This window comes from Symphodus melops (assembly GCF_947650265.1).
Source record: "Symphodus melops genome assembly, chromosome: 22".
Lineage (NCBI taxonomy): Eukaryota > Metazoa > Chordata > Actinopteri > Labriformes > Labridae > Symphodus > Symphodus melops.
In genome coordinates this window covers 1,485,753-1,508,642 of record NC_136712.1, presented here as the reverse complement: position 1 = coordinate 1,508,642, position 22,890 = coordinate 1,485,753, and the positions used below count along the sequence as shown (strand labels likewise).

At 45.3% G+C, this 22,890-nt stretch overlaps 1 protein-coding gene across 1 annotated transcript in view; it reads right to left on the bottom strand.

Moving 5' to 3' along the window:
• Positions 1 to 866: 866 nt before the first annotated feature.
• Positions 867 to 22,890, bottom strand: part of abcc9 (ATP-binding cassette, sub-family C (CFTR/MRP), member 9) — a 31,585-nt gene continuing 9,561 nt past the window's right edge. Inside the window, exons 14-41 of the mRNA XM_079335498.1 lie at positions 22,815 to 22,888; positions 22,232 to 22,339; positions 20,099 to 20,171; positions 19,035 to 19,140; positions 18,249 to 18,287; positions 17,111 to 17,149; positions 15,271 to 15,372; positions 15,030 to 15,114; positions 14,844 to 14,924; positions 12,979 to 13,116; positions 12,767 to 12,892; positions 12,551 to 12,650; positions 12,343 to 12,416; positions 12,083 to 12,265; positions 11,806 to 11,960; positions 11,657 to 11,726; positions 11,166 to 11,323; positions 10,986 to 11,078; positions 10,032 to 10,134; positions 9,802 to 9,912; positions 9,584 to 9,704; positions 7,674 to 7,804; positions 6,998 to 7,076; positions 4,639 to 4,747; positions 3,201 to 3,304; positions 2,970 to 3,103; positions 2,714 to 2,776; positions 867 to 1,328 (exon numbers count right to left, since the gene is read on the bottom strand). Of these exons, the coding sequence (XP_079191624.1) occupies positions 1,191 to 1,328; positions 2,714 to 2,776; positions 2,970 to 3,103; positions 3,201 to 3,304; positions 4,639 to 4,747; positions 6,998 to 7,076; positions 7,674 to 7,804; positions 9,584 to 9,704; positions 9,802 to 9,912; positions 10,032 to 10,134; positions 10,986 to 11,078; positions 11,166 to 11,323; positions 11,657 to 11,726; positions 11,806 to 11,960; positions 12,083 to 12,265; positions 12,343 to 12,416; positions 12,551 to 12,650; positions 12,767 to 12,892; positions 12,979 to 13,116; positions 14,844 to 14,924; positions 15,030 to 15,114; positions 15,271 to 15,372; positions 17,111 to 17,149; positions 18,249 to 18,287; positions 19,035 to 19,140; positions 20,099 to 20,171; positions 22,232 to 22,339; positions 22,815 to 22,888 (2,897 nt within the window). The 3' untranslated portion in view covers positions 867 to 1,190. The remainder of the gene's footprint in view (positions 1,329 to 2,713; positions 2,777 to 2,969; positions 3,104 to 3,200; positions 3,305 to 4,638; positions 4,748 to 6,997; positions 7,077 to 7,673; positions 7,805 to 9,583; positions 9,705 to 9,801; positions 9,913 to 10,031; positions 10,135 to 10,985; positions 11,079 to 11,165; positions 11,324 to 11,656; positions 11,727 to 11,805; positions 11,961 to 12,082; positions 12,266 to 12,342; positions 12,417 to 12,550; positions 12,651 to 12,766; positions 12,893 to 12,978; positions 13,117 to 14,843; positions 14,925 to 15,029; positions 15,115 to 15,270; positions 15,373 to 17,110; positions 17,150 to 18,248; positions 18,288 to 19,034; positions 19,141 to 20,098; positions 20,172 to 22,231; positions 22,340 to 22,814; positions 22,889 to 22,890) is intronic.

Genomic DNA, 22,890 nt, shown 5'->3' with positions numbered 1-22,890 from the left:
AAATCACAAATATAAATCTATATTATAAGAGATCATGTGACTGCAGCCTCGCACCTCGGAGGCTTTGGTTTGACGAAGACGGTTCAAAGAAGCCACACCAGCGATGTCTGATCTGTCAGTAAAACTTCTGAATCAGAACTTTACATTTTACAAACGACTCAGAAAAACAAACAAATAAAAAAAAGCAGGTGCATCAACTTGGCGTGTCCCCTGGTCTTCTTCTAAGTGGGTCAAAGTGCGGACTGTGAAAAACTGCAAGATACCCCGGATGTTGTCGTGATTCAGGAAAACTCTACAGTGTGCATGGTCTTGACCGGTCTAGATTTAAAATCCAGAGTCCGCCCGGTCTGAGACCGAGATCCCATGATAAGACTGAGACCTTCAAAAAGTGGTCTCGAGACCGGTCTGGAGATCCAGACCAACGCTAGCAAAGTCTGAATTTTAACATTATTTAAATTGTTAAGCTACAAGAAGCGAGGCAGCAGCAGCAGATTGTTGCAGCTGGTTTGAACTTTGACCCTGCTCAGATTAGACCGGACTTCACTTCTGTTGATGCGACTGGTGTCCGAGTCCGCTCCGAGTCCTGGTCTTAACAAACCCAAACTTTGTAGAGTAGACCAGGTTTAGCAAAGACCAGCTAACGGCGTTTCTCTTCTTCCCTTCTATTATTGCCTTCAAAGTGATAATACTCATACGGTTTGTGCATAGGTTCAAAATGTGAAATATAAGAAACATTTATAACAAAATTATTAAAGATTTTTTTACATTTCTATTGATGTAAAAGTTTCCCAATACTGGACGTATCGAGGTCACAGATCTGATATATTTCTGATATATTTCCATTTTTTTACTTATTGAAAAATTCCTTATATATTTCCAATATGTAAAAAATACATTTAATGATTAGTGTAAAGAATTAAATTGTGTGTACAGGAAATTACTTTAAAAAAAAAAAGGCAGCATTTTTTTGCCCGACTGAAAGATTCAAGTTCGACTCTTCAGTAATATCACCAGATGATTGACGGAGGTTCTGGATCAGCTTCTTTCTGTATTATTGGCTTCCTCAGAGTGCTGCAGAGTCACAGAGTTTTTCTTCCGTTATGAAGAAGAAAAAAAAACAGAATCAATAAAAGAAACCACCGATCAGTCTGTCAGTTGTCGTCGGTGTGCTGTCTGACCGACCGAGCCGTCTACATGTCGGCCTTTACGAAGGAAGCGAACATCCCGCCCTCCTGCTCCAAAAGAGTCTCGGGTTTGTCGTACTCCAAAATGTTCCCTCGCTTCATCACAATGACCAGATCGGCTGTGAGGATGGTGTGGACACGGTGCTGCACAAACACAAATAATCACAGTTAGATTTTCTCAAAATGACTGAACGCACAAATTCATAAATCAGCATGACCCCGCCTTCAACTCTTAAAGCCGTGTAGCTGGATTAGTTGGGTTTTTTTTAAGCATTTAATTCCTCTGAATAGTTCCCAAGTAAAAATCAAACTTAACCTCGGCTTAGACGCTGCTTCGATTAAAAAAATGTTCATCGTTATGCAGACGATGCTGTGCTCTCTGTTTGAGCTAACCCGCAGTTTGAGGCTTCATTTGCACCCAGTCGGATCAGAACCAGGAGCTGAGAATGTGGCTCAGTTCAACAAAGGACCTTTACCTCATGGGCACTGTATTCATAAAGGTCTGTGGGAGACGCTGAAAGCTACATATGAAGCACTACAACCGAGTTAAAGTCATTCGAGGACGAGATGCTGAACTTTAGAATTCGCCGATTCGCCTCTATGCAGATGATGTCGTCCTTTCCCTTCCTGCTAACCTGTGACTGGAGGCTAAGTGTGACGCCGCTGTGATGAAAAAGCAGCTAAAAGGTCATTTCCATTTGTCAGAAAATGGTTGTTGGAGAGCAGGAAGCATTTATTGGATGTAAGAGGGATTTTGCATGCTCTAATTAAGTACAAAGTACGTCTTTAAAAAGCCTTCAATTCAGGCGAGGTTTGTACCAAACTGCTTCAATACGGCATGCAGTAGTTTTTATTTGATACCAACCAGGCTGTCAGGGGCAGCAGGTCTTCAGCAGACCCAGACTCAGCCAGGAAAAGTAAGATGGAGGAGAGAGAGGTGAGAAAAGAAATGAGGGAAGTCAGGAAAAAGGGTAAAAAAAAAAAAAAACAGGAAATAAAGGCGTGTGCTGGTCCGGGTCTACTTGTGAGTCCTCACTAACACATGGAAGAGGCTCTCCTCCTGTGCTAGCAGGTTGGGACCCGAGTCACTTTCCACCAAGATCCCCGAGGAGAAGACCAGCACCTGCTCGGCGTCCAAGATAGAGGACACGCGATGCTGGCGACAAGACGTGATAAACGAGGAGGAAGACGAAGATGATGGGAAACAGCAGGACAGAAAGAAGAGAGGACGAGACGGTATCACAGAGAGACAGAGTCAGAGGAGGAAAAGCAGATCAGTGAAAAGGTTTTGGAAATCTACGTTCATAAGTATGCGGGAGCAGACGGTTTGAAAAAGGGGGATATTTGGGGGAGAGGGAAAATGTAACGGAATAGATGCACATGATCTCTGCATCCATCAGCGGACGAACGCTGACCTTCAGCGCCCTGCAGGACTGGATTCAGTTTCTCGTCTGCTTCAAATAAAACGTTGCTTCTATTTTTAAAACACAGCTAAAATCGACAGACAGAAGAAGAAGAAGACGACTTACAGCGATTGTGACGACTGTTCTGTCTGCAAACGCCGTCATCACGACTTTTTGTAAGATGTTCTCCTGCAAGGACAAAAAAAAAAATGAGTGAATGAAAAGCGTCGTCCGTGGAGCTGCGGCAATGAGACGAATTAAAACATGTCAAAATGTTTCTGACGTTTTATACAAACTGGACTTAAAGGAGAAATATGTAACCTTTAAAAACCTTCAATATTGTCATCGTCAGTATCCTACAATCTTAATTAGGTAAACCCACCGTGGCCATGTCGATGGACGCCGTGGCCTCGTCCATGATGAGGATGCTGCTCTTTCTGACGAAGGCTCGAGCCAGACAGAAGAGCTGCCTCTGACCCACGCTGAAGTTTTCTCCTCCTTCTGTCACCACCGCGTCTGAGCACAAAAACACATCCAAACAGAGTCATCAGAACAGAGGGGGGAAAAAATAAAAAAAAGTAACACATCTGAAGCATGAAAACATGGTGAATACCGAGTCCTCCGGGCAGAGCTTTCACCATGTTCTTCAACTGAGCGATCTCGAGCGCCTCCCAGAGTCGATCATCGGTGCACGTCCTCTCTGGATCCAGATTGAACCTGAAACAAGACGACTCCCTCTGAGACCAGACTTCATACATACAACTTCATTCTTTTGTTTCCTTTTGGTTGTTTTCATTCAGTCGAGAGCGTTTGCAGCAGTTAGCATGCTAATTAGCGGCTAATTAAAGGTGCACGTTGTTTGAAGAGTTAGCATAATAAGATGTTTGTTTATCTACATGTTTGCCTCCCTCTGTGAGATTTTGAGGAATAATGGCCTGTTGTGACACATTGCTGAAAGTGTGTGTGTGTGTGTGTGTGTGTGTGTGTGTGTGTGTGTGTGTGTGTGTGTCAAACTGTGCTATAATAGAAGAGAAACATCTAAGATAACAGTGTGAAACAGTTACTGTCGACCATTCGCCTCAGGCTGACGTTCACATAAACAAGAGCCGGAGTAAAATGTCAAGACACACACACACACACACACACACACACACACACACACACTTCGTCTCTCTCTCTCTCTTGCTCTCTCTCTCTCTCTCACACACACATTATCTGGAGCGGCGTATCTGTCCAAACAAATAGCACATGCTCTTTGTCTTTTATAACAAACACTGAGTCACTGTCTCTCCTCGTAACACAAACACTATGAGGTTGTGTGTGTGTGTGAGAATGTGTGTGTGTGTGTGTGTGTGTGACAAATACAGAAAACGACCTCCACACTTTGTGACGTCTGGGACCCGAGTCAGTTTAGGTCCCAGCCAGAGTTCCCACTGAGCTTTCAACCACTAACCCCACAGCTGGGACTGTGTGTGTGTGTGTGTGTGTGTGTGTGTGTGTGTGTGTGTGTGTGTGTGTGTGTGTGTCAGGACAGATCGCGAAGTTAAACTTATTTATTCTCTTGTTGCTGCAGTTCTTTACAGCTGTGTGTCCGATTCGACTCGTTTTGCAGACATGAAAACTTTCTGTTGGAATTTTATTCTGGAAAAAAAAACAAAAAACTTTGTCATCTGAGATTCGGATGAAAGAAAACTTCTTTTTTTCTCCCGTTTCTTCGAGGTGAGAGGCAGTTAAATGGACACATGACTCCTCAGGTGAGTCCACATGAAGGCGGGTAAAAAAGAATCCCGTCCCCTCAAGTCCTCAGAAACATCCGTTGCTGTACGGTCCTGTTCAGAACGCCACCTACTGGACTGACAGTGTAGTGCAGTTTATCCTGTCTTCTTTTATTTGAGCTCTTAGAACCCGTTAAGAGGAACCCGTTTAGCTCCTGCTTCAGAGTGCGTAGCATGGCGGGGCAGATGACCCGCGGGGACCGTGAAGTTCCTTGGAGAGAAACTTTTTTTTTTTTTGTGAAAAAGGCTGATTTGATTTCCCGTGTGTTTCTGTACCTGATGGATCCGCTGAATAACACGGGATCCTGGAGGATGATGGAGAGTCTGGACCGGAGCGTCTGCAGAGGGAGCTTGCAGATGTCGATCCCATCGATGACGATCTTTCCTGCGAAGAAAAAAAAAAACACACACGGGGGATAAAATCTCCCATTCAAATCACAGAGAGAGAGAGAGAGAGAGAGAGAGAGAGAGAGAGAGAGAGAGAGAGAGAGGAAACCTTCAAAGATAACATATCATGTATTTGATGCAGATTTTTTTGGGAGGTTTTGAATGTGTTAATCCTGAAATGAACCAAACTCTGGATTTTTCTGTTTCAGGAAGGAAGTTAACCCGGGAAAGATGGTTAACTCAAGCCTGATCCAGAATGACAGATATATTAAGCTTCGAGTCACGTGACTGCTGGCGCCATGTATGGAGCCTATTAGTCCTTAACGACGGGCGGCCTGGGTTCGAATCCGGCCTGAGGCTCTTTTCCCCGACTCTCTCTCTCTCTCCTGTCTTATCCCCACAATTAAAAGGCAAAAAAAAAAAAAAAAAAAAAATCTTAAAAAAAAAAATGTTTTAAGTCCGTTACTATGGTAACCGAGTCTGTAAACCTAAGCTGGTTGGGAGCAGAGCTTCTCTCCTCTTAAATATCGTCTGTGGTTTTATTTCACTGCTTTATAAGGAAACGCTGCTGACACACTTCTTAATTTACTGTTAGAAGGAGTGTGTGCACAGCTGTGTGTACACTTGCTTGTGTGCATGTGTGTGTGTGTGTGTGTGTGTGTGTGTGCGTGCGTATGGAAAAAGTGACTGCGTAATCTCATCTCTGTCCCACTAATCTGTCTGGGAGCCGTCCGACTGAAAACAGAACGATACCATTACGCTTCTCAAACTGGGATAAATAAAGAAAGGCAGGTTTAAAGACTGCGGCGTCTTTAAAGGAAGAAGAGCCGCACACACACTTCAGGTCCTCAAACCTAAACACACACACGAGGGGGTGGAAGAGCTTCAGCTTCTCACTGATGTCGCAGCAGAATAAATATCTCTCTCACATAAATACACAGAGAAAAAGAGAGAGAGAGGAGGGTGGACGAGTGAGACCTCCTAAAGGTAATCAAAGTGACTGATTCTCAGCAGAGCCCACCGCCATCTCCCTTTATTCTGCTCTCAGCCTCGTTCGTCTCGAAACAGGCTGAAATGTTTCAGTCAAACCTTTTTTTTTTTTTTTTTTTTTTGGTGTTTGATCCTTTAAAGTTGAAGCTTCAGCTTTCCCACATTTGTCTTCTTAACACGCAAACAGGCTTTCTGCACATTGCACGCTTCAAAACTTCCAGACCTTTTGTGTTTTTATTTCGTTTGAATCTCCGAGTACAAAAAAAAAAAAGACTAAACATGTTCGTGTTGATGCCGTCAGGTGATGCGATCACATATCGGCCGGCTGATGAATCGGTCGAGCTGCAGAGTGAATTACTGAAGGAGTCACTGAATGTTTGAGACTAAACATCTCCTCCGGCGAGCAGCATTCATCCCAGAGAGGCAGAAAGACTGAGAGGGACTGAATTTACAGCTTCACCAGCTCCACTCTGCACTTTAAATCAAACAGACTGAAGAGCCGTGTTTCGTTCCATGTGGTGAACACTGTAGCTTCAGTGTTTAGCCAGCTCTGCATGTGGTGGACACTGTAGTTTCAGTGTTTAGCCAGCTCTGCATGTGGTGGACACTGTAGCTTCAGTGTTTAGCCAGCTCTGCATGTGGTGGACACTGTAGCTTCAGTGTTTAGCCAGCTCTGCATGTGGTGGACACTGTAGCTTCAGTGTTTAGCCAGCTCTGCATGGGTCTGTAAAGCTTTCTGCGTTCTAACCTCTCTCCATGTTTCATCTCCAACATTGATCCTAGTTTGAGCAGCTTTCTGCTGCTGGAGCTTATTAGAAACATGCAGAGGCTTTTTAGCTCGGGTACAATCACTTCTATCTGAAGCAGTTCCACTGCCCGCTTCCATCGCTGCAACACCTGTTCACCTGATAACTGCTCTCATATCTGGCAAACCCAGGGGCGTCCAAAACGCCCTTCAAAGCCCCGCCTACCTTCTCTGGTCCAATCAGATCCAGAGCATTCAGGAGCAGAATCTAAAGTTAGAAGGAGGACATACTGGCTGCTGCATGTTTCCTTCATGTCTGATCGCAGAGGGAGAGAGCGTCATCGTTTCATTCAGAAGAACTGACCTTAAAATAAAAACAGATTTACTTTGAATTGCATGTTTTTTTTGTTTTTTTTAAATCCTGCAAAGGATCAGAGAGAAAATGTCAAAGCAGTAAGAAGATGATCTACTAGCGCAGTGGAAAGTCTCTGCGGAGACAGGAAACAGACCCACCTTCAAACATATCCACCATGTTGAAGAAAGCCAACGACAGAGAAGACTTCCCGCTGCCGGTCCGACCGCAGATTCCAACCTTAGAAGAGAGATTTTTAAAAAAGAAGCGTCAGTGACACCACGGCGGGATTTCAGACACCTGAGTGATAAGTGAGCGGCAGGTCCGTGCCGAGTGAGGAGGAGAAGGTGTCACTTCACCGTTTTATGCCGACACCTGGATGTGATTTTCAAAGTAAAAGCCCACATTTAAACAGCCTGTGCTTAGATTTGAACAACTTTAGAGACTTCACTGGAGAAACTTACTCAAGAGTCCAAGAACTCGTCTTTTACTGTAAAAAAAAACATGATATATTTGAAAAGGGGAACTTTTGGCGCTCCGATCCGAAACGTTGAGTCTGTCTAAAGCAACGTCTGGTGATTTTGCAGAACCTCTAACCTTCCTCATGATAACATCTCGTTCTCCGTCTCTGCACCACATTCCCGTCTGCCTATAGATGCGTCACCTCTCTGAGATTTCAGCGTGACGCCCTTTCGTCCCGACAACAGCGTGTGAATTACATGCTGATGTATAGTTGCCCCCCCCTCCTCCTCCTCCTGTAGTGTCCCGCTGTGACGTGCAGGTGTGAACAACCAGATGTTCTTCCTGTTCTCCTCCTGGCGGCTCGGTGTAAATTACCTTCTGACCCGGTTCGATGTACGCGTTGACGTGTTTGAGCACAGGTTTCAGGTTGGGGTCGTAGCGCACACACAGGTCCTGGATCTTGATCTCGCCGTCCTTAGGCCAGTTCTCAGGGACCTGAGAGGAGTCTGCAGAGAGAGAGAGAGAGAGAGGGAACACGGGAAGCTTTATTTCACATTCAAGGTCATTCGTCTCCTCGGAGAGAAATTTATCTCGGATACAGGAAAAATATTCCTGCAGAGAATAAAAGAAACAAATAAAAACAATTCATACAAATGTGCAAAATACATCAGCTTATCCTGCCACATCCTGCCGCCGAGCGTCTGCCGGCTGAGTATGTTCGAGTCCGGCTTTGTGTAAACCGGAACGTTTAGACCACATGGAGCCGAGTCACTCACTGATTACCTCATCACGCTGAAGTGAGACGATGGAAGTGCACTTACATCTGGAGAACATGATCGAATAACGAGATTAGATTTTTTCAAAATAAAACAAAAAGATCACGAGTTTAGAGAAAATTGTGATGGATGGACGTTTCGTTCAAGCTGTTAAATCCCAGTGAACACGTTCAGGATTTTACTTTGATTGTTTTGCAGCTTTTAAGAAAAAAAATAATAATAATTAGAATCAGAAATATTTTATTAATTCTTCTTGATACCAGCATCCTAACATGCTAACATTGACAATGCTCGTGCAAACGTGCTGCTTCGTCTCTCTAAAGAGGACTTTTTTATTATTTTTTTTTATTTTGATGTAATGTCGAAAAACTGAAATATGATCAGGAGTCCCTATGTTGTTGTTGTTGTTTTTTTGTGTGTGGTTTTTTTTTTTCTTAAATGGACCGGTCGTCTGACTTCCTGTCTTGCCGCTGAAAAGGTCGACCTTCAGCGTGTTTGGGACTCCTCCTATAAGAGACGTCTTGAACCATATTCTACGACTGTTAATCCAGTTTTTTTTTGTTTTTTTTTATTTACATAAAAGAAACAGAACTCTCCATCCTATTCCTACACTTCCCATAATGCACTTGGTTACAAACTTCTCCAAGAATATTGCATTTTTATTTTATTTTTAATCTGCTGAAAAACTTTCCAGGCTCGATGGAAATACGTTCGTTCAACTCAACCTGTCAAGTTGAAGGTTTTAAGTTTGTGAGTTCTTGAATTCATGCGGCGTGGAGGTCTTTCTAACCTCCGTGAGAGCTGCTACACTTCCCTCTCCGATATCTGCTCTCTGAAGAAACCACATTCTTACTCGTTAAACAAGATAAGAACCTCGTCCTTCTTCTTCTGCTGCTGTCTTAGTTTAGGTTTTTTTTTTTTCCATGATGTCAGAGACGAGGAATCTTTCTGTCCTTCCCTGACTCCGGACGGTTTGGGTTTTGTTTTCTGCTGTCATTGGTTACTGTAAACCTCAAAGGTTAAAAGGTCAAGTCACAAACTGACCTCATATTAGACACAACATTAACTCAGCTGCTCTTTTTTTTATTCGTTTGTTTTTTCGCTCCTTCTTTCTGGACGTCCATCAGATCGGGTTCACTCCGTTTGGTTTGTTCTCGTTAAATACAAAGTTAAGTCAAAGCCGTAAAAAGTTAGAAACAAAATGCTGATATCTGCAGCCTGCAGGACACACACACACACACACACACACACACACACACACACACACACACACACACACACACACACACAGCAGGTCAGTCTGTTCTCTTCATTAATCAGTCGTACGTCCTTTGCTTCTATCCGTGGCGGTTTGTTCAGAAAGGGTGCCGGAGCGCCGGAGCGCCGCACGCCGGCCCTCCAAACAGAGAGGAGAGAAAGTCGAGGTTCCCGTATCTCCACTTCTTCTTCTTCTTCTTCTTCTTTGATTTCTTTAAATGCAGATGAATCAGCTGCTCTGGTGTATTTTACCTATCGTTCCCTCGTAGTCCTCCGACTCCGTGTCCAGGAAGCTGTCGACCTTCTTCACGGCCGCCATCTGGACCTCCAGGTCCGCCAGGTTCCTCACCACCCAGTTCAGGTAGTTAGTGACCTGAGGACGAGGGAGACCCGGACGTGTTGATGTTGACAGTGGAGAACCACGGAGGGAAAAAAAACAATCAACAAACTGGAGAAGAGAGGGGACTCACGGTGAGGGCGTACGTGAGTCCGAGGCCCACCAGTCCATTCACCGTGTCTTTTTCTGCGCTCCAGATGGACGCCACGGCCGCGGTCAGCACGATCACCGCTCCGAGGTAGTCCTGCACAAACACAGAGGAAACTTTTGCACTCATCATTTATCCTGTTTTATTTTTACTATTTTAAACTTTTAAAAGTTTATTTTAAACAAACTAAGTCATTTAACAGAACGCCGCCTCACCGTTCGGACCTCCAGCCAGCGGTTGGCGGCGGACAGAAACAGGTAGGCCGTGTTGTTGGTGTCGGTCAGCTCCAGCATGCGCTGCTTGAAACGAGCTTCGTGTCTGAAAGAAAACATTAAACACGTCTGTTAAAAATCCTCCCTGCAGGCTTTATAAAAAAAACACACAAACAGCTGCATGTTCTGTTTCCTCCGGCGGGCTGTTTCCATGACAACGGGGAGTCATGACGACAACGATGACAGTGGAGTAGTGAGACAGAGTTCTCGTTGCAAGCGGGCCGCGGGTTCGAATACGACCTCTGCCCCCGCCATGATTCTGCCCCTCTCTGACCACTTCCTGTCTCTCCTCAGCCGTCCAATCAGAAAGGGAAAAAGAACGTGAGACAGGAAGTGGTCAGAGGACGAATCAGCTCCGGTCTTACTTCAGCGTATGATCGTCCAAAACCAGATTGAACGGGAAGTAGAGCATGACTGCCAAGGATCTGCCCCAACACCACACACACACATGCACGTGTGTGTGTGTGTGTGTGTGTGTGCGCAAGAAAGGGAGAGGGAGAGGGAGAGGGAGAGGGAGAGGGAGAGGGAGAGAGAGAGAGAGAGAGAGAGAGAGAGAGCGAGAGAGAGAGAGGGAGAGAGGGAGAGAGGGAGAGAGAGAGAGAGGGAGAGAGGGAGAGGGAGAGGGAGAGATAGAGAGAGAGAGAGAGCGAGAGAAAGAGAGAGAGAGGGAGAGAGAGGGAGAGAGAGAGCGAGAGAGAGAGAGAGAGAGAGGGGAAGTCCTGAGGGGGAAAAAGGGCTGTTTAAGGTTGGATTATAAGGACGTGGTTAAAATGTGATTTGTTTGAAAGCGCTTGTGGTTAAGAACCCAAAGAACAACAAAAGTTGACTTTCTAACACAGAGTAAATAAATCAGGTGTCCCCCCCCCCCACCCCCGCCCCCCCCGCCCCGGTTTGTACCTGAAGGCTCTTATTGTGGTGAGGCCCTCGGCCGTCTCGGAGAAGTGGCAGAGCAGAGGCAGCTGAGTGGAGTCATCGAGGTCCTGCAGGTCTCTGAACGAGACGGGCACAGAGAACTTTGTGGCGTAATGCACCTTTAACACTAAAAACCCCCCCGACACACTCCACCCGAGGACTCACTTCGACGCCACCCTGAAGTACTTCTGGATGAAGTAGAAGGCCACGGCCAGCGGCACCAGGGCGATGAGGAAGGTGGGCGTGATGGTGCAGATCACCCCGATGGCCGACAGACACAGCAACGTGGATCTGGTTAAAGACTCGAGCGTCGGAGGAATGTGCTGAGAGAGAGAGTGGACAAATGTCGGACACAACGGGATCAAACCAGGAACCAAATATGTTAACAAACTTTTTTTTTTTTTATAAATTCACACTTTAAACTTTTAACACATTTTTTTTTTTTTTTTGCTATTTTTAAAACGTAAAATCCCGTGAACACACTCCAAAAACCTGGACCACCCGAGCAGCACCTGAACGCAGCATCAGCATCCTCATTGATCCAAAAAACACTGAACAGTTAAAAACGTTGAGAACACACACACACAGACACACACACACACACACACACACACACACACACACACAGACACACACACACACACACACACACACACCTGGTCGATGATGTTGGTGTCAGCTGAGAACCTGTTGAGAATCTGACCCAGAGGAGTGATGTCAAAGAACCTGAGGAGAGAGAGAACGTGAGTCTGTGTGTGTGTGTGTGTGTGTGTGTGTGTGTGTGTGTGTGTGTGTGTGTGTGTACCGGATGGGAGCGTGGATGATCTTGTTGAGCAGGTTGTGATGCAGGTTGGTCGCCGCAGAGAGACCCAGAAACTCCACGGTGAGCGAGGTGATGAGACACAAGGTGATTCCAGCCACACACAGGATGATGAACACGATCGGGTAGAACGGATCGTTCTGCGGGTCATACACACACACACACACACACACACACACACACACACACACACATATATACATAAGAGCAGGGTGACTTCACGGGCTTTTTAAACGTGAACTTTTCACAGCGTTGTCTCGACCTCTGCGGAAGCGCTCGACGTGCTGTTGCCGCCCATCGTGTTGTTGTGGTGGTTGGTTTTCACTGAGGTCCATCTCGCTATCCAGTAGTCGATGGCGACGATGACCGAGTGCTTGAGGAGTTTCGAGGAGATCATCAGCAGCACCATGAAGAAGCCTCCAGAGGACAGGTAACGCCAGCACACCTGAGGACAGAGCGGTTTAGAGAGTTCACGATGTGACGCGTGACGTTTGCGCAGCTGCGTCAACTTTGATCGATTACCCTCCACGGGATCTTGGATCTTCTGTTGGTGGTTGTTGACATGTTGTCGTCCTCTTCCTCCTCCTCTTCTTCCTCTGACGGGATGAAAAATCAGACATTGGATCAAAACCCAAACGTTGAATTCTTTGGATCTTTTTTTTTTTTTCTTCTTTTCTTAACCAGAAAATATCCGGAGACAACGTTTCATAAATTGATCGGAAAGTTTTACCTTCGTCTTCGTCGTCCGTTTGGTTCTTGACCTCTCTGGAGTAAAAAGCTCTTCTCAGTGTTTTCCTCTCCAGCGTTGTTTGGCTGTCCTGCTGGATGTCCTGCAGCAGATCGCACGAAAATAAATACTCAAAAATAAAATTAACGCTTAAGACTGAGTGACGTTGGGGGGGGTCGAAGGTTTCCGCTTCCTTTTGTTGAAAGCGGATCACAGTACCTTCTCGAGCTCGTGGTCTTGTCGGTTCATCAGAGTCTTCCAGTGATCGTAAAGCTCCACGTCGTGATTCTGGATGTCCTTCAGAGTCCCCTCTCTCAGAACTGAGCCGTCCTTCATCGCTATGATCTGGACAAAGAAACAGGAAGCGACCGCGAAAGGTCAGATAAAACACGTTGGGGTCGCGGGGTCGTGTTTAGGTCTTGGACTCTCACCCAGTCTGCATGTATGAGGTACTGCAGTTTGTGCGTGACCAGGACTACGGTCCGTTTGTCGTCCTGCAGGAACTTGAGGATTCCCTCCTGCATCAGGTGATCACTGAGATGAATGTCCAGAGCGGAGAACGGATCGTCCTGTGAGACAACGAGCGGAGAAGTTACCGCACAATTTGGAAAAAGGGAGAGAATTTAACGAACAATAAGTTTCTTTTTTTTTTTTTTTAAAGTCACATATTCAAAATCCTCTCCTCCATGTTCCTCTAACATGTGTCTCTAGTCTGTCAACAAACCCCCCAATGATGAGAAAAAGTCCATCCTCTCCGTCTTCTGCCTGCTCCACTTTTCAGAAAATGTGTGCTCAAACAGGCCGTTTGGAGATGTTCCCTTCATGACATCACAAAGGGCAGTAGCCCCTCCCCCAGGTGGGTGACACTCCCACAGCTAGGTGTTTGTTCTGCCCTCTGAGTCTGCCTTCTCACCGTAAACAATAGGACATGGAGCCAGAAAGCAGCGAGTACACCCGAGCCCTTCCAGAGAGGGGGCGTGGTCAGACACAGCTCATTTACATATTTAAAGCTACAGGCACAGAAACAGCCTGTTCTGTTGTGTGACAACAGCCCACTTAGTGTTTCCTGTCCACACGGCGTGTAGCGGGATGGGCTAGCTTGGACGGTGTTTTGTGTGTTTTGGATGATTTTGAATGTATCACCTGTTCTGCCTCTCCTTTTCGTCAGACTTTCTCCGGACACGGATTGATGTGAAATGGATCCTCTGATAACAACCTCCACGTAAACACTTAAACCTCTGCTCATCTCTGTTAGCGTCTCTCCGGCTGGGTGTGCCGCTGCTTCAGAGTGTGTGCTAAAGCTCTGCTAATGGATCTCTGCTGATGATTAATTGATGTCTTTAAAGATTATGCATAATTCAATCTTGAGATGAGATAGAACAGGAGAATTGAAAGAAAAACATCCCCTCCTCATTAAACGCTACACTCTCACACATTACACATTTCTGTTTTCACCGCTCCAAGGAGTGATGAGCGAGTAAAAGAATGCCTCTGATAGCTTTTTTTAAAGTGGATGGATTCTGAATAATCAAAGATCGCAGTGGCAACAGGAAATGAGGCGTCTACCGAGACGCACAAACACATGACGGCAGGGCGGCGAGAGAAACGGACACCTCCTCATCCCAAAAGGTTTAACGTGCACTATCTGTTGTATCATACAGAAATGTGGAGGACGTGTGTGTAAACTGATCCAGTGAAGAGAGGCTGTGACTTAATCTAATTCGGCTTTACATGGCAATATTGTATATGCACTCCAATTAGCAATGAAGATGTCACAGACGAAAACTTTAAAGGTCACATGTTCTCCTCCTCTTCAAATAAGTAAATAAGTGTCAGAACATGTGTGTGAAGTGTGTTGTTGTAAATCCACTCTGATCCTGTATCTGATCATGTCTATAAACCCCTCTATTTCAGCCCTGCTCAGAACAGGCTGTTTCTGTGTCTGTAGCTTTAAATATGTAAATGAGATGTGTCTGACCACGCCCCCTCTCTGGAAGGGCTCGGGTGTACTCACTGCTTTCTGGCTCCATGTCCTATTGTTTACGGTGAGAAGGCAGACTCAGAGGGCAGAACAAACACCTAGCTGTGGGAGTGTCACCCACCTGGGGGAGGGGCTACTGCCCTTTGTGATGTCATGAAGGGAAAAATCTCCAAACGGCCTGTTTGAGCACACATTTTCTGAAAAGTGGAGCAGGCAGAAGATGGAGAGGATGGACTTTTTCTCATCATTGGGGGGGTTTGTAAACAGATGATGTATTTTGCATATGTGACCTTTCATTCGTAGTTGAGCGCTCACCAGGAAGACAATGTTGGTGTTTTGGTAGAGAGCTCTGGCCACACAGATTCTCTGTCTTTGACCTCCGCTCAGGTTGATGCCCTGAATCACAAAAAACACAAGAAGAGAAAACAGAAACATATCAGCGTTGTAGTGAAATTAAAAACAAAGTAGGAACACCCTGGTTAAAAAACAGTTATCACCTACCCTCTCTCCGATCTCTGTCTGGTCTCCAAAAGGCAGCAGGTCGATGTCCGGCTGCAGAGAGCAGGCATCGATCACAGCTTTGTACCTGAATAAACACATCGCAGTCACCATGGTAACAGGTCAAGTTCTGATGAGGAGAAAATCCAAGTCCTTCCAACTCCAGAACATCCATAAATAAATACTCTGAATTTCACCTCGTCAACAAAAACAAGACAAACGGCAGGTGCGTCTGACTTTGTACCTCTGTTTGTTAAAAGGGCTGCCGAAGGTGATGTTTTCCTCCACTGTGGCGTTGAGCAGCCAGGACTTCTGGGTAGCGTAGGCCACGGAGTTTCTGTTCTTGCTGGGTGCATCATGGGAAACGAAGGCAAACAAAAGAGAGCTCGAGTGAGCACTACAAGTTCTGTCTTCATAAAGCTTCAAAGAGCAGGAGGACTGATCTGTGTCGGGACCGCCACACTGGACCCCCCTCCGCTCCAATCCCAAATAATCAAGACGTCACAGTGCAGTCCTTAATGTTTCTGTCTTTGTTTGAATTTAACCCGTTTCATCCAAGCGGTCCGGTTCAGATCCACTTCCAACTTTGGAAATGGAACCAGAAAAAACGATCTATACTGTCCCTGCAGTCCACTGATTGGTCGAAAGAATGATCACTTCCTGTCCTGCATGCCAAGAGGAAAGAAGAGAAAATGCAGGACGTCTTCCGTTGTTGCATTTTATTTACAGAGTCACGTTCTTCTTCTTTGTTGAATTTATTGGCAGGCTTCACTGTGTCACGCTACGATTTCACGCTAATACGTAGCTAACGTCGCTATCACCAAGCGAGGCTACGGTCGGCTGGGAAACTAAAATCCAGATCGAGGTTAATCGTACCGAGTCAAAAGCGGAGCGCTTGGTGGAAACGTTCTCTTTAATCTAACGTCAGATCAGTTCTCCCGTCTTAACCAGCTTTATAAATGGGACGAGCAATCCTGAGAGGAAACAGGAAAACGATGAGGAGGGAGGTTATGTTTCACCGCAACATGAACAGGCATGAGGGAGAAACATGGAGAATGAACTGGAGTTAATAGTAAGCTGCAAAACATCACCAGGAGCAACAACAACAACAACAACAACAACAACAACATCCAGGATTTCACCGGCAACACAAATAAAAACATGAACCAGGGAATCGACCACAGCAGGAGCAGGGAGCTGGGAGTCAATCATTTTAACAACAAATAAAATCGACCCAAACAACAGCTTAAACATAGGTAGCTTTTTTTTTTTTTTTTTTTTTGCAGACCAAATTTATTTCAGATCTAAAGAAAGAAAACAACAAATTCAACTTGTGATACCGAGCGTGCACCAAAAAAAATAAAATAAAAAATGGCTGCAAGACCAGGAAGTATCTGAAGAATGTCCGAGTCGGGCGATGACTCCCAGCGTTTCAAACACAAACCACTCGGGGGGTCAGAACGCAGCAAACCCACAATGATGAAGTCAATGGCAGGAAAAAGAGGCGGAGCAACAAAAGAAGGCGGAGTCAGCACGCGGTAAAGGCTGATGAAGTTCCTGAACAAACACACACACACACAAAGACGCTGCTGCAGCTGAACGATTAGGCCCCGATAGAAAAATGTATTCTCTACTTAAGTCTGTAATCTATTTTTTATTTCCTGTTTGTCCTTTCTGCTTGGGAGCAACTTTTCTTCTTTTTTTGTTTTTTTTTAACACTCTTCATTTCTCGTCTTTTTTGTCCAAGTATAAAAAGATTCTGCATCAAAACGGTTAAATTACAAAAAAAAAAACCCTAATCTGTATTCTGTAAAATAAATATGACGTGCAGCAACGACACCAAAACTGAACTCCTGAAAACTTTAATAAATGAAGGTTTCTGCATATGTGTACGTGTCCATGAACAACACAGCCTGAAATACTCGGGGGGGGGGGGGGGGGGTGTCAATATGACCCTTACAGAGGTCAAAATGACCCTTACAGTTAGTTCACATGAGAGTAAAAAGGAGAAATGAATGGAGGGTCATTTGGTAACACTTCACATGGCGACAGTCGGAAGGAGACAGGAAGTTAGAAACGTATACCTCCAGAAGTCCTCGTCAGCCGTCTCCGACTCTGACCAGCTGTCAAAGTCACGTCAGCGTGTTAGAACAATCGGACCAGTCAACCGTGTGTGTGTGTTTTTTTATTGAGTTCGAGTGGGAAAAGAGAAAAGACACAAATGCACGAGGACGGGACAGAAGACAGACAGACAACTGGGACAGGATACCAATGAAGGACGAAGAAAAGAGACAAAACACGGAGAAGTAATTTCATGCCCTGGTGATGAAGACACGATGCTAGCCTGCTAGCTGCTAATCGAATTAGCCTTTCCCACCCAGGATAATAAGAGCTGCGTTACAGATGCAGTCACTGTCTCTCTGTTATAATTAAGTTTGATGGAGCACGAGGGCGTCGATGTGTGACGGAAACATTCACCAGGCCTTTAGAGAGTACGAGTATGTAGACATTAGGGCTGTCCACATCAACGCGTCGATCGCAATAAGATTAAGGTCAGAAATAAATGCAAATGGTATTTTGTCCCTTCAGGCCCACCGTAGATAATCGTCCTCAGTGTCTTCCTGTCGTCGCAGTGAGCAAAGTTAAGCTAAGTTTGTTTGTTTTTTTCCAGAATCGAAACAAATTTCTATCGAAACAGGAAGTAAGAAGTACAAGAGGTACAAAAATACAAAATAATAACATAAAAAAAGTTTCTGAAATGCACAAAAAAATTTATTAAATTGTAAATAATTGCGATTAATCCCGAATTAAATGTTTTTATTGTTTGACATATATTGCAATATTAAAGGTACCCAAAAATAAATGTCACACTAATCGTCTTATGGAAGATCAACTTTTTTCAACGTCGTTTTTTTCCCCCCGTTCTTTGCTGACGTCTCCCGCTCCAATAAATGTGGTTTGAGTTAATATAAAGAAATGTAATAAATACAGATAAAGTATGAGATACATGGACGGGGTCCAGGTGGACTAATGGTGAGGTCACGCCCCGTGTTCGAAAGCTGTAGCCCTCATGTCACTCCTCACTCTTCGGTTAATCAATCAAATAAAAGCTTAAAGCTCGAAGAGTAAATCGGTTTGTTTTTTTTTAAATGAGGAAAGAGAAGACAGATGGATCAAACGTAAACGTGATGGTTTAGAAAGACGAGACCAGAGAGAAAGTACCTGATGTTCCCCTCGTTGACCATCTCACAATCAGGCAGCCTGATGTGGCAAGAAGGCAGGAGGTGAAGAGACAGAAACCAAACACACACACACACGCACACACACACACGCACACACACACACACACGCACACACACACTGAGCTACAGTCACATGTAGACGGACACACTCACTGCAAAGGTTAGTTTGCAGCCCTGCATGAGACGCATCTATAAAAATCGACAGACGAAACAAAAAGCTGCAAATAGAGCCACAAACATGACGACAGAAAATTCAGAAAAAAGTGGAACTCCGCTGAGAGATCTTTCAGGAGGTTTCAGAGACCTCCTGAATATAGCAGAATATTTGAGATCTTTCAGCTACGCTCAAAAACTGAAGCTGACGTGATCAGAAAAAAGAGAGTTGTACTTCCTGCTAAAAGGCGTGCACGTGTGATCGTGTGTGAAGTTAGCTTGGCTTGTAAGAGTTTATATTTTAATGCAAACTGATCAAACTTCAGATTTCTCTTCCTTTATTGTGAAAAACTAAACCCTGTGAATTTCCATGTTGACTGTCTGACCGCACGGCGTGCTAATCACCGTGGTAGTAGCCTACAGTCTGTGGGGACTGTGGGGCTGGGAGCTGGCAGGTCGCGGGGGGTCAAGTCGCGGCGCTATATAAAGTAAATTATTCTTATTATTAAACTCGGAGGCACTCGAGAGTTGAAATCTTGCGTGCAAAAGCAGCATGGCATGACGTCGAGCTGCCTCTCTAAATAAATCGCTGCACTCGAGTTTGTCGTCTTACTTGCTCCAGTGGACTCTTCCGTCGATGGTCTGCATCTCGCCGAGCATGGCCAGCAGCAGGGACGATTTCCCACAACCCACCTGGCCAACAATCATCGTCAGCTGACCTGCGGAGACACACAAGATTTCACATCCCGGTTTCAGAATCTGCAGAGACGGCTGCATTCAGAACTCGCCGATGCACTTTGGGGTCATGAGAGGTTCGAGACTTCAAAGCGGAGGTCAGAGGTCAGAGGTGGTTTAGTTACACAGCTATCCTTTAAATCTTCCCCCCCCCTCGACTCCCTCTAAGGCCCTAAATGTAACCATCTGCACCGCCTCCAATCAAAACACAACTCAGCCGCTCTCTGAGTCGTAAAGGTCACCAGTGTATTTCAGCCCTGCTCAGAACAGGCTGTTTCTGTGTCTGTAGCTTTAAATATGTAAATGAGCTGTGTCTGACCACGCCCCCTCTCTGGAAGGGCTCGGGTGTACTCGCTGCTTTGTGGCTCCATGTCCTATTGTTTACGGTGAGGAGGCAGACTCAGAGGGCAGAACAAACACCTAGCTGTGGGAGTGTCACCCACCTGGGGGAGGGGCTACTGCCCTTTGTGATGTCATGAAGGGAACATTTCCAAACAGCCTGTTTGAGCACACGAGTGGAGCAGGCAGAAACACCAGCAAGACTCGGCTCAACAACAACTTCTGATGTTCTTAGTAGTAGCATAACTGGCATAGCGAGCAAGTCACTTCCCAGGGGATGATACAAGTGTGTGTGTGTGTGTGTGTGTGTGTGTGTGTGTGTGTGTGTGTGTGTGTGTGTGTGTGTGTCATACTACACTGACCGTCTCTTGGCAGCCAGCTCAACATGACACTAGATATTCCAGACGGAGTGTTTAGCGCCGTCAGCGCCCACATCCTTCTCTAACAGAGCGATCCTCACAAGCACCCGTTGTTGCTAGGTTACCAAATTTAACTTCAGCCCCCCCCCCCCCCCCCCCCCCGTGATGTCCGTGTGAGGTGTGTGTGTGTTTAACATTCACTCTAAGCGATGATGTCACGTGACCGTGGAGTCGTTCCTCCTACCTGTCGGGATGCGGATGTTGATGTCGGACAGCGTGGACAGGTTGCTCCCCCAGGTGAAGAATCCGTTGCTCACCTGGACAAAAACAAAAGAGAAGCCATTCAAATCCTTCCTTCGGTGATACTATCACCATGGCAACAGAGGCCCTGGTACTTTAACCCTCTCGGACGAGGAGGCGGCGAGTTGTGTTTCCTGTGTCGTTGTGAGAACGCTCCGGCTCGTTTTTTGTGGCGTCCTTTAACCAGATAGTGTCCGAGTTAAGACTTTCCTCGTGTCGCCGCGTCGTCCGAGGGAACGAGATCCCCGTCGAGCAGCACAGACACACACACACACACACACACACACACACACACACGTTATAACCAGGCCTCGTATCTGATCTCTGCTCGCTGATCTATAACCCGGCTTCCTGCTAAACTCTGTTTACATTCCTCCCATCTGCTGAATTTATTTTGTTTATTTCATGATTTATTTATTAGACGCACAGACCCCTTCTTCCTGTGACGCTGATCCCCCAAAGGCGACGTAGTGACCACTCAGCGAGACAACAAGCTGATTTGATGAACTTTTATTTGATTCTTCCTGTTTTATGATTTCCAATCATTGTTATTTTTGCTGTTTCACACATCGATTTTATTTTTTATATTTATTTACATCTGCACCTTATTTTGAAAATACTACTTAAATACTTGCAGCATTTAATTTTTTTTATCCTGCATAACGAGCCTATGCAACAAAATTTCAAAAAAAATAAATGACAGAAGTGGAGCCCAGTCAGATTTAATCCAATCTTTCTGATTTAGTTTTTTTATTTCCGAGATGATTCAGGTCGTTTTCACATGTCAAGTTTTGGTGGTTCCAGTTTGGTCCAGATTGCGTTCCCACCTCCGATGAACCCGAGACGCCCTCGTTTTTCTAAGCAGACCAGAGTTCGGTTCTGACGAAGCGCACAAACAGTTTAAAGTCTCCATGGTGACGTCGGCGTGTTGCTGTGTGGCGTTTACGGACACGCGTGCGCGGGACGTTCTGTTTTCGGGAATTGCACCGCTCTCCTGGGTCGTCTCTCTCGTTGCAAACTGCACATTAAACATCCATTATGTAGGACTCACGTGTCCAGCCGGACATCCTTCTACCCCTGCGTTGATGAACTGAGGCGTCCTGTAAAGCCCACGAGTAGCCCCTCCCCCCTCCTCTCTATCTCTCCTCCTAATTAGCAGAGTGCAGTCTGGTCGGAGGAGTCGCTCCGCAGGGATGAGGCAGGAAGAGCGGCCTTCACAGAGGGGCCACGGGGCCCTTCAAGGGGCAACAAATTCTCGTGTGAATGATACTCTCTCCTAAAAGACAAGAGGCTTACATGTCACATGGACGTGCGCGCGCACACCGATGACCCCGGGGTCGTTTTGGATGTACAAACAGTGAAGATATGAAACAGCTGTGGACGGAGTTAAATAAATGATGGCATTAGGGAGCAGCTCCTACGTGACGATGTGTGAGTGCGCATGACCTCCTTCCAGTAGCGATGTACAACACGCACTGACACGACGGAGCTGACGTTTTTCTGACTGACATGGACGGCGTCCTTTGGACAGCTTGCAGAGGCTGCGGGAGGAGGAGGGGACAACAAAGTGCCACACAGCATTCTTTTTTTTTTTTTTTTTTAAGATTTATTTTGTGGATTTTTTTAATTATTATTTTAAGATTTATTTTGTGGATTTTTCTTATTATTATTTTAAGATTTATTTTGTGGATTGTTTTTTTTAATTATTATTTTAAGATTTATTTTGTGGAATTTTTTATTATTATTTAAAGATTTATTTTGTGGATTTTTTTAATTATTATTTTAAGATTTATTTTGTGAATTTTTTGATTGTTATTTTAAGATTTATTTTGTGGATTTTTTTAAATTATTATTTTAAGATTTTTTTTGTGGATTTATTTATTTTTTCTAAATATTTATTTATTTATTTTGTCTTTATTGGAGTCTCTCCTTCGACAACCGTGAGTCTGACATCACGACAAAGCCGTCGACAAATCTGCACTCTGATTTATCACGAGACGTTTTGAAATCAAGACCCCCTCTTTTTGCCCCCCCCCCCCCCCCCTCCTCCCCCTTACACTTGACCTTTGACCCTGACCTTTACAGCAACATCCTCCGTCTCCGTGGGTCTCATCTGTCGCCGCGTGGGCTGCTCGTAGTTGTCCATCTGGTAGCGCATCGGCTTCTTCCTGTTGATGGCTTTGGTCTGCAGAGGGATGAGACAGATTTGAGTGATTATTAGCAGATAAGTATTTCCTGTTTCCACTTCAGCTCCTGGGATTAAAGTTTGGGTTTCTTATCTTATTAACTACAAGTATCATGACGTCCACTTTCTAGAGCAGGGGGTCCAAAGTGCGGCCCGGGGTCCATTTGTGGCCCTTGAGGGGATTTTCTTTTTTTTTTCGGCCCCCAACTTCAATCGAAGAATCAGAAGATTTTGGCCCGAGGACTCAGATGGTATATTTAGTTAACTTTCTTTTTAACAGCTTTGAATATTTTCCACATTTTTTGTTATTTTTTGTTCATCTGAGTATTCGGCCATTTTTTTTTCCCCACACCTCATGAACGTCTCGACTTACGTTCGCTCGCTTAAAACGTGAACTTTCTCCACGTTCAGCTGCTCAGATTTTCCCTGTCGATTAAAGTTTTTATGGATTCATCTTTCGCTCTTCGACACTCACCCCGCCTGGGTGTTTTTTCCCAGCTTCCATAGAAACGCACATGTCTCCGTTCCTCCAGCTGTCGTCTCCGATTTCG